We start from the raw sequence: 17,636 nt of genomic DNA, 5'->3' as shown, positions 1-17,636 counted from the left end.
GAACAAAATATTAATTTGAATCACCTCACTTTGCAAGTTTCTGAATTTAATAATCTACAATCATGCAAATAAGCCTAACTGTCCTGTCCAATTTAATGAAAATCTATTTAGAGGTTGGTTAAGTAAAGCTACCTTTTTTCAAAATATGTAAAACAGAAAAAATGGAGTATCTCCCTACAATTCTACAAAATCCATGATGTCTATACATGATTTTACCTCCTGAACAATAATTTTTGTTGTTTTTTGTTGGCCGATTTGATCATGTCCTCCAATAAACAACTGATCAACCTACAAAATACATCATCTCAAATCATTCAGGTGACAATGTAATTTATTCTAGGGGCATTTTTTTCTGAGACAGTATAATTAAATGCTTATTTATAATATTTCATCAATAGAATGTTTCTTTTTATCTTTTATCATTGCAAGATATGGACTTAAATCTGCAAAACAAATCATTTTTTTAGCCTTTCAAAACAAAAACAACTCTGATGATACCCTCTGCAAAACAATTCAAGTAGAAGCTTATACAATTGAATATAAGCGTTGTTTATAGATAACGCTTGACCCCTAGGGTAAATACATGTAGTTGGTGTGGTCAGTCAGGTTGTCATTGGCAATCTCCTTATTTGGTTCCCTGATTAAGATGAGATGGTATCCCTTCTCATGCTACACAAACAACCTACAGGTTATCAATTTCGAGTTTACTGCTTACAAGTTAAGATAGGTTTTTTACCATCACAAAATTTTGCATTAGTTGCATTTGAAAAATATATATCGTTCTCCATCTTTTGGACTATACACTTCATTTGGAAGTATAATATTTTCTATAAATAGACATGGTGGCCATGTTTTACATGGACCAAAAACTTACATACTAATTTTTTGCACAATATCCCAAAGAATATTCATGCCTTTTTCATTAAAATTTGTCAAGTTAGTTTCAGAAAGGTTTAAAATTGCTAACAGTAACACCTAATGGCCCTAAGTGATGGCCATATCTCATGTGAGATAAAAAGTACACAAAAATGAATATATCATCAAATACAATGTTTCAAAATCAAGACAAATTAACTTACTGATAAAACAATCTCATGTTTCCAATAACAGCAACTGACAACAATGAGGAAAACTGGGCCCTAAAACATTAAAATATTTGTTTTATAGGTACATATTGATGAACTTCATGAGGATGCTCACATACATCATGCATATACATTGATGGAGGGGCAGATTTAAGATTGCGGATATATATTCATGAACTAATAATGCATATACAGTTTGGGAGCCTATGACTATCTAATGAGAGGAAGAATAGCCATGTTTAAAAGGTAAAAAGGAACTACATACAAACAAAGGATTAATAAATTTAAAAAATTAATAATATGGGCCTAAATTTTCAGCCTTACAGCTTTCGTCAGGACTTCAAAAGACTTGAAAAGAAAAAGACCATGCTGTTTGACATGTCCTTTTACTTGGGGAGCTGATGAGGACGTCTGGCCAACCAACGTCTTTAGGTTAAAAGATGGTTTCACCTGTACCTCAGAAAATGACGTTTGCAAACATTGCAAAATGGTTTATGTGGGCGAGACATATTGGAGTTTGGGTGATAGTTTTGTAAAACACAAAGAAAGGATCAGCAATGGAATTACGATTGTCATGTCTGTGAACATTTTCAGAAGGCAAACCACAGTGTCGACGACATGCCAGTAACTGTCATTTTGGAAACATGTCCAGACAAAAAAAAACAACAATGTATCTTCAGCTGCATACCCCTTTGGAATGAATGTCAAAGTCCACATTATTTCATTATTATAATACGTTTTCAATTGCTTTTCGTCTGCTGACTTAAAATTTTATAATTTTTCATTTTGAACTTGACACATCTTCACAATGATTACGATCAATTTTGAAAGGCACCTTATCTCTGTGTTGTGGGTCGGCAGTTGAAAGTTTTCACTTCAATACTTTTTGCACCTAATGAAGGCCGTAAGGTCCAAAATTTGGGTACATATTCTTTCATTTTTTAAATTTTTGTATATATACTTTTTGTATGTACTGGTAGTTCCTTTTTACATTTTAAACATGGCACTTATTCATTATTCTTATTTACGTTTAATTTTAGCCACTTCACAACATATATTATTGTTATAATGGAGGAGTTGTGTTTAAAATATGATCCAATATATGAGAATGCAAGAAAAAGAAATATCATCATGGCATAGTACTGAAAAGGTACTATGATTCATGAATACCAATTTTTAAGGGTAGTGTGAAGATTTTTTAATATGAAGTATAAATAAAAACTTTGAATTGAAATACTTCAAAAATGTAAAAACAATAATTTTAGTATTTCCCCAGTAATATCCCAATGTTTTATTTCAATTTGATTTTTTTTTTTTTTTGGAAATTATGTACCAATTTATTCTTTTCATCTTCTCCCTCCATAAAACCTAAAGAATAATGTTTTTTTTTTTGTATTGAAAATAATAAAAATATTAAATGGCATATTACTAAAAAAAACAAGCAACATTTATTTTAAAAAAGAAGTTTTACATACTAATCACTAAGTTGTGTGAAAACTCAAACACAAAGGATACATGTTTATTTAAAAGAGTCATAGAGAATAAATAAACTTACTTGTCTTGCATGGACAATCCTTTTACATGACTGTCAAATGTTTTGACAAGAAACTTGAGAAACAGTTTATTAGTCAGTAACTTGCTAAAAATATCCATGGCTTGCTCAACTCTTTTCTTATTATCATCTGTGATCTGCAGAAAAATTACTTAGTGTATATTTATTATAAGTACAACTCATGATGCAAAACTTATTTTCGATACTTAGATGATTCTAATTGCATAGATATTAACAACGTGTAATAGAAAAATTTGAAAGTTTGATTTAGAAATTGCAGATGACTTTCAGGCAACCTCAAGATATGTGTATGGGTTGCTGAAGTTGCTCATTTGTTTTTTATTTTCAGTTTGCTTCTTTAATTTGCAAAGCGTGACTTGTTTTGGGATATTTGTCAAGGTATTTCTGGATATGGTTCATGAGGATGTTGCTGTCTAAGAGAATCTGTTGCAGAGTTCAAAATGTTTACATACTGTATGTTCCTAATAAAGTTGTATTGTTTTTATATGCCCTTCTGATATGGGATGCATTATGGTATACCACTGTACTTCTGACCGTTTGTCTGTCATCAACACTTCAGACAGTAACTCAAAAACACTTTCACCAACTTTTATGAAACTGTGGTAAATTGTTCGTATCTATTGACATAAGCTCCCTTTCGATTTTTATAACTTTCAGATTTTTTTGTTACCGTGTAATGAATTTTCATACTTAAAAAAAAAGAGATTTTAAAGTTTTCGAACAATAACTCAAAAACACTTTCACCAACTTTTATGAAACTGTGGTGAATTGTTCATATCTATTGACATAAGCTCCCTTTCGATTTTTATAACTTTCAGATTTTTTTGTTACCGTGTAATGAATTTTCATACTTAAAAAAAAAGAGATTTTAAAGTTTTCGAACAATAACTCAAAAACACTTTCATCAACTTTTATGAAACTTTGGTGAATTGTTCATATCTATTGAAGTAAGCTCCTGTCGAATTTGTATAAATGTCAAATCTTATGTTTCCATGTTATGAGTTTAACTCTTTAAAAAACAGCAGAAACGGCCAAGGAAGTTTATTCTTTGAAAAATCGTTCAAAATGGATCATTTGTTATGAGAGTGCAAAATGTTTTGTGCATCTTTTATTTACTTTTTTGGGAATGGGGTGGGGGTATTTGACAGGGCTCACAGTATTTCTAGCTGATCATATAAATTCATTAAAAGCAAAAGGAAATGTTTAAAGCGCAGCTCTTTACTTATTTTCATTTACTCTTTTTTCTTACCATTGGCTCATGTAGAAGTGGGTGTGTCTCCATGTCTAGGTTAGGAAACAGCTGATTGAAAACATATGACTGATAACCTAGGAAAGGAACTCTAGAGGTGACAAGATCAGATTTGATGTCTTTAATGGTCATCTGGGCATCAGCAAACTCTGAAAATAAAACATACCGGTATTATATATAGTAACCATAACACTCTAAAGCATCTGTATATCCTCCATCTCCATTCTTCCATATCAGCACCTATTTTGTTATAGTTTTCTCTGCAGCTATCCATCACTACCATTTAAGGATGTTTACTACTCTATCTAAGAATAACAATGATTGTTAAGAGTTGTGATATCTTTGAAGATCTTTCAAGGTAGAACAATATAAGCCAAAAAAAAAAAAAACCGAAGGGTCAGTGTGCTTGTTTTTGAGATATAAGCTCTAGAAAATTTGGTAGGAAAATGATTCACCTTGATTTTATATAGGTTTTGTCTTCTTAGGTTTTATCTATTAAAAAATTAAAATAAATAATGAGGGTCCATATTTTTATTAAAACTTATCAAATAACATTATAAGGTGAGCCTAATAAAATATTGAGAGAGAAATGGGGTTGGTGTCTTCCTCAAATGCCAACATTTTATATGTTACCTATTCCTTTAATGCCAACAAAAATATTTCAATAGATGTTTATATTATAACATTAGTTGTTTTTATGACAATTAAAATGTTTTTTTTTTATAAGTATTTAACTGTTGAGATAAATTAGTGAAGCTGATAAATAGAACATTTTATACCATTTTTATATGGAAAACAGCAGATTTTTAAAAATATGTAAGATGTACTAAAATTGAGTTATTTAACATCAATAAACATTATTTCAAACTCTGAACTTTACATCAATGATTTGTTTCATTCTTTATCATTTTAATGTTTTAACTAATTAATATGAATATATTTATTAATTATAAAATTGGATAGTTATTTAAACAAATTAACGCAACAGAATTTTTGTTAATAACATATTATTATTACATTTACCAAAAAACAAAACTATTCTGAACTACTGAACAAAATTAAAAAAATATATAAACCACTTATAGCAAAAACTGATCTTTTACATTGTGTAGAAATTACAAATATATTATTAAACTGAACAAAAACCTCATACTTAGTGAATATTCTAGTACTAGTATTTCTACATAAAGTAGAGTGATAGATTGAAATATCTTCAAGTTATTGGACTAATGTTGTACATGTACATAAATGACTTTATGAAGAAATGCTTAAGTAGAAACAGCCAAAAAAAAACAACAGATTTTAACAACGGGAATAACAATCTAAAATATGAACTGAAATAAGTCACCTGTAATTTACCTATCTGTTAATTAGTATGAATGTTTTGATAAGCATGCACCTTTGTTGTGATAACCATTGACACCTATTCCTTAAATGCCAACAAAATTTTACAGGTAAATTGTCCGTAGACCAAAGGATGCTGGCAATCAAGGAATAAACCGTGGGGTCACTGGGCAAACAATATCAATGCTATGAAATGGATAAAATCAGAGGGCTCCGCAAAATCTGACAAAAATGGTTGAAGATGAGCAGAGAACATCCTATACATTTTGACTGCAGCATTAAACATGTATGCCATAGCATGTTGTTTGATTTCAGACTAGAGTCACATCTTGAACTTCTTGCTCAACAAATGTGTTTATATTTCACAATATGGTTTGAATACAAAAAAATGTAACAGTTTTCTCTGCAATTAATAATCCCAGCCAATTGATACTTTAAAAAAATTTATACAGGGATGCCATTTCAAAAGAACTCAAGCTACATAAAACTTTCTAATTAATAAACTGACTTTTTGTTTGTATACAATTTCCTCTGCTTACCATTTGATATTTTGACAGAAGCTTTATTTAGGTTTCCAGGAACGAAAAGGAACAATTAGTACATCATCATTATATTTCTTGTAGGTAATATAAAATTTCAAGATTTAAGCTTCTTGACAGTAAATCATATAACCTTTTTAGATATATACATGTTGTGTACAAGTTGTAATTTTGTATATGTTATAAAATGCACAAAAAATCTATGCATGTTATGACTTGTATAACCCCAAAATACAAGTTACAACATGCCAAAAAATACTTCAATTTGTAAAATACACAATAAAATGAATCTTTTAATATGTTAAGTATTGTCAAATGAAATAGAAATTAATAAATAATAAGTATGAACAAAACTTAATTATAACATTAGAAAAAGACATACACAAAGATTTCGTCTTGAACATATTAACTGATCTAAAAAAAAAACACTTTTAATGGTGAACTCTACAATGTTCGTTAATTAACAATATAACTCCTGAGATTTGTTCAACCATTTTTGTGAGTAGAGTTCTACAAGGTAAAGTTTGTATGGTTAAAATCATTAGTTAGGACACAAGTTAGTAAAAACTGAGGTTGATAGCCAGGACACATTCAACCAATGAATCTTCCTAGACCATCAATGTTGAATCAGAACCTCCAGAAATCAATACTATAGGCATTTGGTATGTCATCTGAGCCTTGTGCCAATCAGTCTTAAGACCCATAAAAGAGTCCCTTTTGATAGTGACAATATTTTTCCTTAGATTTCAAATCCCGCTATATAGAGACATAGAAGTAGAGCATTGAGAGGTCAACAACTATAAGCTGATAGTTTAACAAAAAACAAAGAGAACCCTTACTGTGCTTAATATTGGTGATAATATTAGATTATTAAATATTTTTTTCAACGAAAGGGAGTTTCTCATGCTCATCTCCTCAAGCGGCTTTGCCGTGAGACGAGATGAGCATGAGAAACTCCTATGAGTTGAAAAAATATTTAATAATCTATTGCTGTTTTGCTGAATTGTAAGATTTTAGTTTTCTTTTATTTTCCAGTTTTCCTATCCTAAATATATAAGTTTCATAAGGCCTGCAAAATTTCCTTTCGGGACTATTTTTCGCCAACATGCTATGTGACATCGCATGTGTTGTAAAGCAGTGATTCACATCATTTGAAAAAAAAAAAATTGGTTAACTATGACGGTCGCGTTTAAAATTTGTAGAATAATTTTGGAATTTATTCATTCTATTCAGGTAAGTTACTGTATTTAATCATTTTCCATTGTAGACTAGAAAATATTGCCACAAATTAGCCATTATTTCATACGCTGTAAACGAACAGACCGTTATTTGGGTCATCAAATATTCCTATGCTGTTGCTTGTATGTCACGCGAGGACATAGAAACTAGCAATAATTTTCATTCTCACTTGACTGGCATGAGATTGAAAAGTATCATATAGCAAGATTAAAGAGGTTCTAAACAAAATAGCGATAATGTAAAATTGCTGATTCCATCCGTACATAAGGGTCCAGCTGATGTTGGAAATATCAAAAGTGTTGTACTTAAAAAATGTACATGGGTCATATAAGATAGGAACCAAGGTGGGGAAAATTAAAGGGTATGTGAGTCTATACCAGTTTGAAGTTCTTCCTATTGCTACACTGGGGGTGTTTAATGATCCTATGAATGAATGTTGTGTGAGAAAAATTGCTAGTAAGTTATCGTTGAGTTGATGACAGGGACACTGCTTTGTAATTGTAAGAAAGACTGTAAGAATGTTAGGTATTAGTGCAGAAAAATGAAAGTGAAAATGAAAATGAAAAATGAAGTGCAATTCCTGGCGCCATATGTAAACAACTTGTAGCAATAAGTACAAATGTAAATCAATTATGTACATGTTTTGTAAATAAACATGTTTTCATAGTTTAGTCAATAAGCATGCATGCAATTTCTAAGTTCAATGTTATTTTGAAAATATTGTACAAGTTGAAATCATTTTACTGCAATTTTTTGTATAAGCTAAAATATGTACAAGCAAAATTTGTACATGTTACAACTTGTATTTTTGGGTCCAGTTATAACATGTATTGAAATTTTGTACAGGTTTTAACATGTAAAGCATTACAACATTTACACAACATATATATACCTCAGATTTTGGATTCTGGAATAGTTCACTGATGATAATAATGAATTATTCAAAGCTGTAAATCTTGAAGTATTTGTAAAATACTATTTAATTTACCTTCCCGACTTGTCTCTCGGATCTTTTGTTCAATGGTTGAAAGCTTCATTTCAAAGTCTATTTCTGCCTTTTTATTCTTTCTTTTTATTCTGACCACATATATGGTTCCACACACTACAGCCATAACAAGAGCTCCAGACAATGTTCCAGCTATTACTGCTAGCCAGTTTAATTTCCCTATGTATTTTATATATCCTACAGATCGTTCATAACTTCCAACTCTAACCTGGAAAATGATTTTGTTTTTATTCTTTCTGCTACCCTTTCCCTTGATTACCATTTTAACATTAACAAGAAAATACATTTACAAGATTCAGTGCAATAGAGGATGACTCCAAATACAATGCTTTTGAAGATCCAGATTTTTGTATGATTGCTGATTTTGGATGACCTCCAGATGTTACAGAGTTCAGTATAGGCTCCTGTGGTTTTAGAAATTCTAGATTGTACATTTATTTCAAAATCTCTATCATTGTTGATCTTGTTTCCCATATAAACAAAATTATTTACTTCCTAAATCTCAGTACATTACAGGGTGATATATTATCTCTGAATAATCCTATTTTCAAGGATTACCTACATTTAATGTACCCAAATTTGAAAATTAATTTAAAATTAAAGAGGAAACTGATACGCCTCCTTCTGTTTTATACCTAGACCTAAATTCATACATAGATAATACAGGATGTTTGAAAGACAATCTTGATGATTTTTGACTTCCCAGTAGTAAAGTTCCCCTCTCTTAATGGCAATATACCAATAAAATGTATTACTAAAATCAGTCGGTTAATATTCATAATTACTGAAAATCTTAATGACAGTGCTACAAATTTCCTGATATGAGTTTTGGAAAAATGGTGAATAGTAAAATGGTTCAATAATTATTATATAACATTTTTAAACATTTCCCTCTAAATGATTTAGCTAATGATTGAATTATTTATTGAAGGTAACAGATTCCTCGTTTCTGGTACCATCAGATATGTCATCTGAAAGCTTTGTATCTTTGCAGTGAGCTGTTAAAGCAGAGTTTATTTGTGTAAATGTGGGTGTTGTGTTAACAAACTTGATCTGTAACAAACAAATAATCATGCAGAAAACAGGACAGGTATGCAATGGTCCATGCCACTTTGTATGTAAAAATAAATGAATGCATGCATATAGTTATTTTGTAAATTTTAACAAATGCATTAATTATGAGAAATTTTGTATACTAGTACTTTTTTCATATAAGTATGAATACAATTTGAATTAAACTTGGTGTTCAAGATGTATAGTTCCTTCGTTGATTAATGCTTCATTTTCCTTAATTAAGATTGTGTTTAATTGTTGATACTCACCACAACAAGAGCAACATTCTCATCTGAGTGATTAGTTCGTGGTTTACTTGGTGGAGGTGAACAGGTAATATTAAAGTTATTTATCTCCTCTATAAAACATTTTCCAGTCAATCCTACGTCTATTTCATACATCTCTTTTGTAGCCCCATCTAATAATCTGTTTCCCTGATAAAAGCAGAAGTATCATATAAGTATTACAAGCCCAGATCACAACTTATCCAATAAAGTACTCATCACTCATACTGCTACTTTTAAAGTTCATTGTTTCATAAGGAATCACTCAGTGCTCGTTGCTCGATCATTCAAATTAATCACTCAATGTTTCAATCATACATTAGATATACTTTCAGCATGCTCACTCATTGATACAAAATGTACCCCTACCTCGCATTTTGCATATCAATAATATGAAAAGTATAAATCGTGAAAACTTTTGATGTGTGTCTATATTATTCATGATTATTTATCAATTAATATTCAAGATTTCCTATGTATGCTTCAACCATCTATTTCATTAAATGTTTGGCTCATTGTTCAATTAACTATCACTCAGGACTAAATCATTCATGCCTTGAGTAAATAAATAAACCTTACAAGGCCTGTACAATGAATTACATTCATTGTATTGCAATAACAGCTTACATTTGTTTTCACATAGACAGTTGAGATTTTGATTAGAATATTCATACAGCTCTATTAATAAAAAAAGATGTTCAAACAGATATCTTTCATCTAAATGTGTTTAGCTCTTAGTTATACAAACCTTTATTTTCAAGGTGCCATCACCTCTGTATTCAACAAAATCCCTGCCAAATGTGTATATTGTGGGATCTTCAGCATAATATAATTTCAAGGGATAGATATAATTGTCAAATTTCATGATTACATTCTGTGGCTCACCACTTGTACTCCGTTTTCTCCTCTCCACAAAAGATCCTTTAAATCTAGGTACTGTGCATTTAATGATGTCAATCTCATTTTCTGTATTTGTTATGTTTTGTTCCCTGGTACAATCCTGCAGGTAAAATTTAATATAGAATTAAAATTAAATTCTATTAATTTACTTAACTTAAGGCAGATGACCATTAAGAAATACTACATGACGAAACCCTAATATAAAATCTGCTTACAATATATATTTGAGCTTAAACCTCAGAAACGTGCTTAAGTTTTTGTGTTAATTAAACAGGTTTTTATGGGTGCAAAAGGAGATCAATATAAATATATTTGAAAGTGGTGAAATTTCTTATTACCCAAAGAGAAATACTATGAACAGCTCACTAAGAAAATACCATCAACTTCAAAAAGACTTATTGGATAATCTCCCTTTGGAATCATTGAACAGTAATTTTATTCTTTCATGCACATCTTCGTAAGATGCCCAACCATCCAATAAGATTTCATTAATTCCCTTGAACAGTCTAGAAGGAGTTTTAACTTGTTAAACTCTTAAATTGAATTAACTCCCTTTACAGTCCTCTAACAATAGCTACGTTTCTTTGTGCAAATATACACACGGTACTCAACCTTCCTATAATATTACATCAAAGTCCCTTGAACAGTCAAAAAAAAGTTGTGCTTATAGAGTTTTTACTTATAAAACCCTTAATTAAAATTTTCTCCCTTTGGAGTCCTCTGACAGTAATAATAATCCACAATACACATCTAGGAGTCCTCTGACAGTAATAATAATCCATCATACACATCTACATATGACATGCAACCTTGCTATATAATTTCATCAAAATCCCTTAATTGGTTTAGAAGGAGTTGCACTTACAAGAAATATGGATAGACGAACAGACGAATTGGCTTACAGATATACAATTCCTATATACCCCCTCCCTTTGTCTGCAGAGGGTAATATGGGGTAGGCATTGCCTAAATCAGCGAGCACCATGAGCTTTACCATACATTTATTGCCAAGGTCTGGGCGAGACTTGTAAAAATAATAAAGGACATTACAAAGGAGGTGGGGATCGACCCGAATGAAAATTTTTGCTTCGCAAATGCAATATTTTTATTACTATTTAAGCAGCAAACAAAATCAATATTTCTATTTGAAAAGCTGTCTTGTTAATTCATGTTTTTTTTCCAATTAAGGAATAACTTGAACAATTTTTTCCCAAAAATTCCAACCCCATACCCCACTTTCCCCTCACTCTTAAAATGGTCAATAATTTTCTAGCACTTCGCAGTACTTTACATTTTGTATCCCTTAACGCATCATCCATTTCAGTTTTGGCCCATCAGATCAATCTGTACAGATACCGGAAATACTACAGTTCTCCACGGATGGTGGGAATATATTACACATATCATGTGACGTAAAAAAAATTCAGATGACAGCTGCAAATTCCAAACAAGAAAATGATTGCCTTTCCTATCTTAGAAGAGTTATGCTTCGATTTAGATAATATAATCGGAGTTATATTTTTTCTGAGGCGGGTTAGGTTCTTGACAACAGCAACAGTGGATCAGCGGAGATACACGTACGTACATCCACGTATTTCCCGAAGTTTTTGTAAACATAACATTCACTTCTTTAAATAAGTAAAACAAATTAGAAAAAAAGACTTGAAAACTATCAGAAAAGATGAATCTATTTTTACTGAAACGTAATCTTAACCTATATTTTTTTATTTGTTTGATTGAAGGAAATGATGAATTTTCTCCGTAAGGACAGTCACTTCTTGTTACTTCCAGGACATGACTTTTTTTTCGTTAGTATATCTGGGAACCTTAAGGGAAATTTAGAAAATACACATAATAATGGTAGAGCTCACACCGCTACACGGCGCTCGCTATAACTAGAATTAACTAAAACAAGTGTATTCTCATTCTTGTAAAACTTCTAAAAGTACACTATAAGTAGTACAAATTTGTAAAGATTGATCAAGACAGAAAAGTTAAATCTACCATTCAAAAGAAACATTCTCCAACTTCCAGCAAATTTAGCTATCTCTTGACTCATGTAAATACTAAAAATCTAACATCTGAATTTTTCGTTCTCAACTGATGACTAATATTTCAATATTCCATTGTTAGTTGGGAGAATTTGAAAAATTTATTTGTAAATTTCATTTAAAAAAAAGTGAGAAAGATTTTCTTACATTATAACTCGTTGAATATCAGATATCAATAGATATTCACATGTTAAGCACATGCTCATTTAAATATCTTCACAAGAGAATTTGGATTATTAATTTGTGATTAGAAAAAAATACAAAATTTTGTCAACACACAGATGGCATGCACAATTTGACAGCTCAAGTATGTTTCATATGTAGGTGTTACTTATTTACTATGAAAGAAAGTATGTATATATTTCAAGTTTTTCTCAATTCCACCCCCCCCTTTTGCAGGTCCTGCAGCAGCGCTAAGCTTGTCGTAAAAGCCGACTACATAGTGCTCAGAACCTTAGCCGGGGGCTAGGGCGCTCTGCCCACAGAGTAACTGGAATGTGTGCCCCAGTTGGTAGAATGGGGTACCCCTGGCTTGTTACATGCTGGGGTTGTCAGGCTATACCCGGTAATACGGAAAACCTGACCGCAAACCATAGTGGTGCACCGTGTTGGGGAAAGATGCCACGTTCCTCGCACGTTAAAGAACCCTACTGTGGTATTCTCCCGGAGTAGGAACCATAGGGCTCCACCACAGGAGGCTAAATTGCCCGACCATACCCACCTCTCCCTATTTCCAGTGGCAATCAAAATGTGTCGACCCCATTGTCCTTGTGTCCCATCCCTTTTTCATTTCATCATCATTTCATGTTCATTTTATCATCAATTTCATGTTCATCGTCTGAATATAGCTGAAATATTGCTGCTCGGACGTTAAACCCCAACAAACAAACAAACAAGCATCGTGTTGGGAAGATGCCATGTTCCTCACACGTTAAAGAACCCTACTGTGGTATTCTCCCGGAGTAGGAACCATAGGGCTCCGCCACAGGAGGCTAAATTGCCCGACCCTACCCACCCCTCCCTATTTCCAGTGGCAATCAAAATTTGTCGACCCCTTTGTCCTTGTGTCCCATCCCTTTTTCATTTCATCATCATTTCATGTTCATTTTATCATTCATATCATGTTCATCGTCTGAATATAGCTGAAATATTGCTGCTTGGATGTTAAACCCCAACAAACAAACAAACTTAATTCTACCATATTATCAGAGCTGAGAGAGAAGCAAGCATGTTCTGTAAATTGTTCAAATCATATTTGCATTATGTAACTCTGCACAAGTTTGTACAGTTAAGACTGGTTGTCAATCATTCCTGAGATATAAGAGACTATAAACAACCTGACTGAATCACGTGGTTATTATATGCTTACATCCGCAGGGCATCCATCCGCCCATCCGTCCATGTTTTCCACATTTTTTTTGTTATGCTTTTACCAAATACGTTTGTTTTTGGTATGTGGCTTATTATGAAGAGTTACAGATTAAGTTTGACTTTGATTATGGTTGAACGATTTTTACTGAAGTTACGGCCCTTGGACACAGAAAATTTCAGTGAATTTTAAGTTTTCCGCACTTTTTTTGTAATGCTTTCACCAACTGATTTTAAATTTTGTATGTAGTCTTACTATGAGAAGTTACATGTTAAGTTCGACTTTGGTTACCGTTGAATGATTTTTACTGAAGTTACGGCCCTTGGACTTACAAAATTTCAGTGAATTTACAGTTTTCCGCACTTTTTTTGTAATGCTTTCACCAACTGATTTTAAATTTTGTATGTAGTCTTACTATGAGAAGTTACATGTTAAGTTCGACTATGGTTACCGTTGAATGATTTTTACTGAAGTTACAGCCCTTGGACTTACAAAATTTCAGTGAATTTACAGTTTTCCGCACTTATTTTTTTTGTAATGCTTTCGATTTTGTATGTAGTCTTACTTTGAGAAGTTACAGATTAAGAACAACTTTGGATAGGGTTAATTGATTTTTATGGAAGTTATGGTCATTGGACTTAGAAAATTTCTGTGAATTTAAAGTTTTTCTCCGTTTTTTTTTCGTGGGGGACACTGCAACTCTGTCCTTTTATTTATCTAAGTTTTATGAAAATTTTACCATGTGTTTTTTATATTATAGATTTTCCTGATTTTTGTAAAAATAAAGTCCCATTTAATTCAAAAACATAAAAATCAGAAATTTCCAAAAAGTAAAAAATAACCTCAAATAATTCGGCAAAGTTTCATAAAAATTGGTAGCAGCAATTTTCAATTACTGTTCAAAGTGTGAAAAAAGATAGATGGACAGATACCTACTGCCGGTATGTCATTTCTACTGGAATAAATACCTTTCTACAGTTCTACTGTGGGAACAGAAAATCTACTTTCTAAACTGTCAAAAAAAAATATTTAGAAACCCAGTATTCCAACCCCAAGATTTGTGTTTCAATCTCATTCCTTTGATTATTTAATGAGCCATAAATTTGACAAAAGGTGTTAATTGCTGTCTAAACAGGTAAAGAAATGTTTTATGACAGGTAAATATTCTCCGTGGAGCAATCAGCCGATCAGGGTTATCGATGATGATTGACAATTAGAAAAATGGATCCCAATTGGATACATCACCATTCTATGGACAGCCAACCAATCCTTTTCTATAGATAAATTCAATTTGTTAATTACTGTCAATTAAACAGTCTAAATTTTGTAGAGCCAGGTGTGTTAACCAATTTTAAAATTACCATTCTTGATTCAAAATATCAGTTAGCTCCCTTATAATTCTTATTTTATATTTTTTGTAATTTCAACAGTACAGTATATTTCCCAAGTTTCGTTTGCAATAAGTAAAGAAAATAATACTCCTTTAGAATTGTGATGATTTTGGAAATTTGGTATCAGCATTATTGAATAGTTGCTACATTTCCCCAAATATTTAACCTTATGGTAAGCAGTTAATGAAAAAAAAGGCAAGCACTTCACTTTCCAATGTATGATAGGACAGTACTTAGACATTATTGATTAAATTGTTATTGTTGAGAAAGGGAGGAATGTATAATGACTTTAAGAATTAATATTGTCTATGTTAAATATAAATTGAATTATATGCATATACGGGGTAAACATGTACGGATAAACTGGACACATAGAATGTTTATGTCCAGATTCACATTGATTGATGGATGTGTCTTATATAATTGAATGGTATATATATTTGAACATGTTGTATATTCGGGGAGCGTAACAAGTAATGAGCAAGTCAAAAGAAATGCATTGATACCTGGAGGACAAAAATACTTGTACACAAATATACCTAGAGGTAAAAAAAATACTTGTACACAAATAATAAATCGGCGGGTAAACTGGACACATAGAATGTCTATGTCCAGATTCACATTGATTGATGGGTGTGTCTTATATAATTGAATAGTATATGTATTTGAACATGTTGTATATTCAGAGAGCTCGCTTTTACTCTTGTAATAAACGTTACAGTCAGTTTTACTTGTCTTGGAATTATTCATCCGTACCAGACTCTACCACATATTTTTGGTGCCGTGACAGTTCGTTCCTGAAAGTAAGTCGCTTTAATGTTATGTTAGATTTTGTTTTCTGTTACAATGACTGACCAAAGTCCATTTGATAGTTTGACTGCACAATTAGCTAGCTTGTCGAATTCAGTTAATGTACAAACAGTTCTTAACCGTATTAAACCTTTTTACGGGGATTCAAAAGATTTTAAAGGATGGGTTAAGGCTCTAGAAAAACATGCTTTTATCAGTAAGATACCTGCTATTGAAATTAAACAATTAGCTTTCTTGACTTCGAAGGGTTATGGAAGTGACACAATTCAACGTAGGCTTACAAATTTTCCAGAAGAAACTTGGGACGGGTTAAAGAAAGAATTGAATGCTCGTTTTGGTACTGTTTCTGATGCTCCTTTTGCTAAGAAGAATTAGACTAAAACATGATGAAAATGTTCAATTGTTTTCTAAAAGGCTATTAAATCTGGCTGAGGAAGCATATGGTGATCTGCCGGGGGGAATTGATGCTCATGAACGTGAAATTTTGGGAATTTATATTGATGGGTTATTAGAAGATTCACTTAGATTGAAATTAATGAGGGAAAATCCTGCTGATTTTGCAACAGCTGTTAAAAGTGCCACTCAAGAACAAAATTTAAGGCAACGATTTTCATTAAGAACAGATAGAGTTCATCACTGGTCTCAGTCACGTGACCCTAATGCTAGGCAACGCTTTGATAGGCAGTATAGGCGTCCCTATAATCACAATGTTGATCATGAAGAATCCTCACACGAACCCATGGAGATTGATAGCTTTCAAAGGTGTAATAAGTGTAAAAAGTTTGGACATAATGTGGAATTTGGTAGATCTTCCTCTAAATTACCTTTAGGGCAACCATATAATTTCAGAAATGGTTATAAACACAGATTCAGCAATAGTCCACGTGTTCCTTTATCTAATCCACAGGACTCTGCTCAAAGATTCCAAAATCGGACTTTGTTAAAATGTTATCGATGTCAGAAACCTGGTCATATTTCAACCAATTGTCCACTTCCACCACCTCATAGAACTCAGTTAAACTAAAACCTTCTCTTTATTCCGGAAGCGATAAGGGGAAGAAAATACGTGTCAAGAAATTTAAAAAATTGAAGGGTCAAAATTTTAAAATTAATTTAGCGGGTACACCAAGTTCCTGTTTAATTCGAATTCAAAATCGTTATCTCCGAACTCTTATCGACACAGAAGCAGAAATTAGTATTTTGAATAATAGAATTTTTAATTCTTTGAGAAATAAACCCCATTTGAAATTTGTTAGGGTGCATGTTCAACGGGTTGACGGGTCTGCATTACATGTTCAAGGAGTTTGTGAACTTCAGTTTAAAATTGGCAAGGAAATTTTGACACATCAATTTTATGTGGTTAAAAATGTAAATAGGAATATTATTTTAGGCAGGGATTGGCTTTCAAAATATGGGGTGAGGTTATATTATGATTTGCATTCTTTGAAAATTAATAGTTCATATGTACCTTTAGAGAACGACATGCGTATAGCTTCCATGGTACGATTGTCGGCTAGCACCGTTTTAAAACCTCAACGAGTTTATGTCTGTCCAGCTAGATTAAAGCATAACCCGAGTTTTAAAAAATGTCAGTTTATTCAAATAGAAGCTGTAGATGCCGGTTTTCTTGCTGCTCATCCGGGTATTATGTTAGGGAATAGTTTAGTTCAAATGCGTCAAAGTAGACGTTTTCCACTCATGATTGCGAACAATACAAATCAAACGGTACATCTTAGGCGTGAG

General features: G+C 32.0%; 1 protein-coding gene across 6 annotated transcripts in view; it reads right to left on the bottom strand.

Moving 5' to 3' along the window:
- The window catches only part of LOC148627148 (plexin-A4-like), a 219,591-nt gene that overhangs the window by 22,951 nt on the left and 179,004 nt on the right, over positions 1-17,636 (bottom strand). For all 6 annotated transcript variants that reach the window (XM_088568591.1, XM_088568599.1, XM_088568559.1 and 3 more), the window contains 7 exons: positions 10,121-10,372; positions 9,358-9,522; positions 8,018-8,243; positions 3,908-4,056; positions 2,641-2,774; positions 1,080-1,139; positions 217-288 (listed from right to left, as the gene is read on the bottom strand). In XM_088568591.1, the coding sequence (XP_088424717.1) occupies positions 217-288; positions 1,080-1,139; positions 2,641-2,774; positions 3,908-4,056; positions 8,018-8,243; positions 9,358-9,522; positions 10,121-10,372 (1,058 nt within the window). The remainder of the gene's footprint in view (positions 1-216; positions 289-1,079; positions 1,140-2,640; positions 2,775-3,907; positions 4,057-8,017; positions 8,244-9,357; positions 9,523-10,120; positions 10,373-17,636) is intronic.

Source organism: Perna viridis, chromosome 1 (genome assembly GCF_037379345.1).
Source record: "Perna viridis isolate PV_CMFRI_1.1 ecotype Kerala chromosome 1, ASM3737934v1, whole genome shotgun sequence".
Taxonomy (NCBI): Eukaryota; Metazoa; Mollusca; class Bivalvia; order Mytilida; family Mytilidae; genus Perna; species Perna viridis.
The sequence above is the reverse complement of the archived record's forward strand: the minus strand, read 5'-3'. Positions and strand labels throughout refer to the sequence as shown.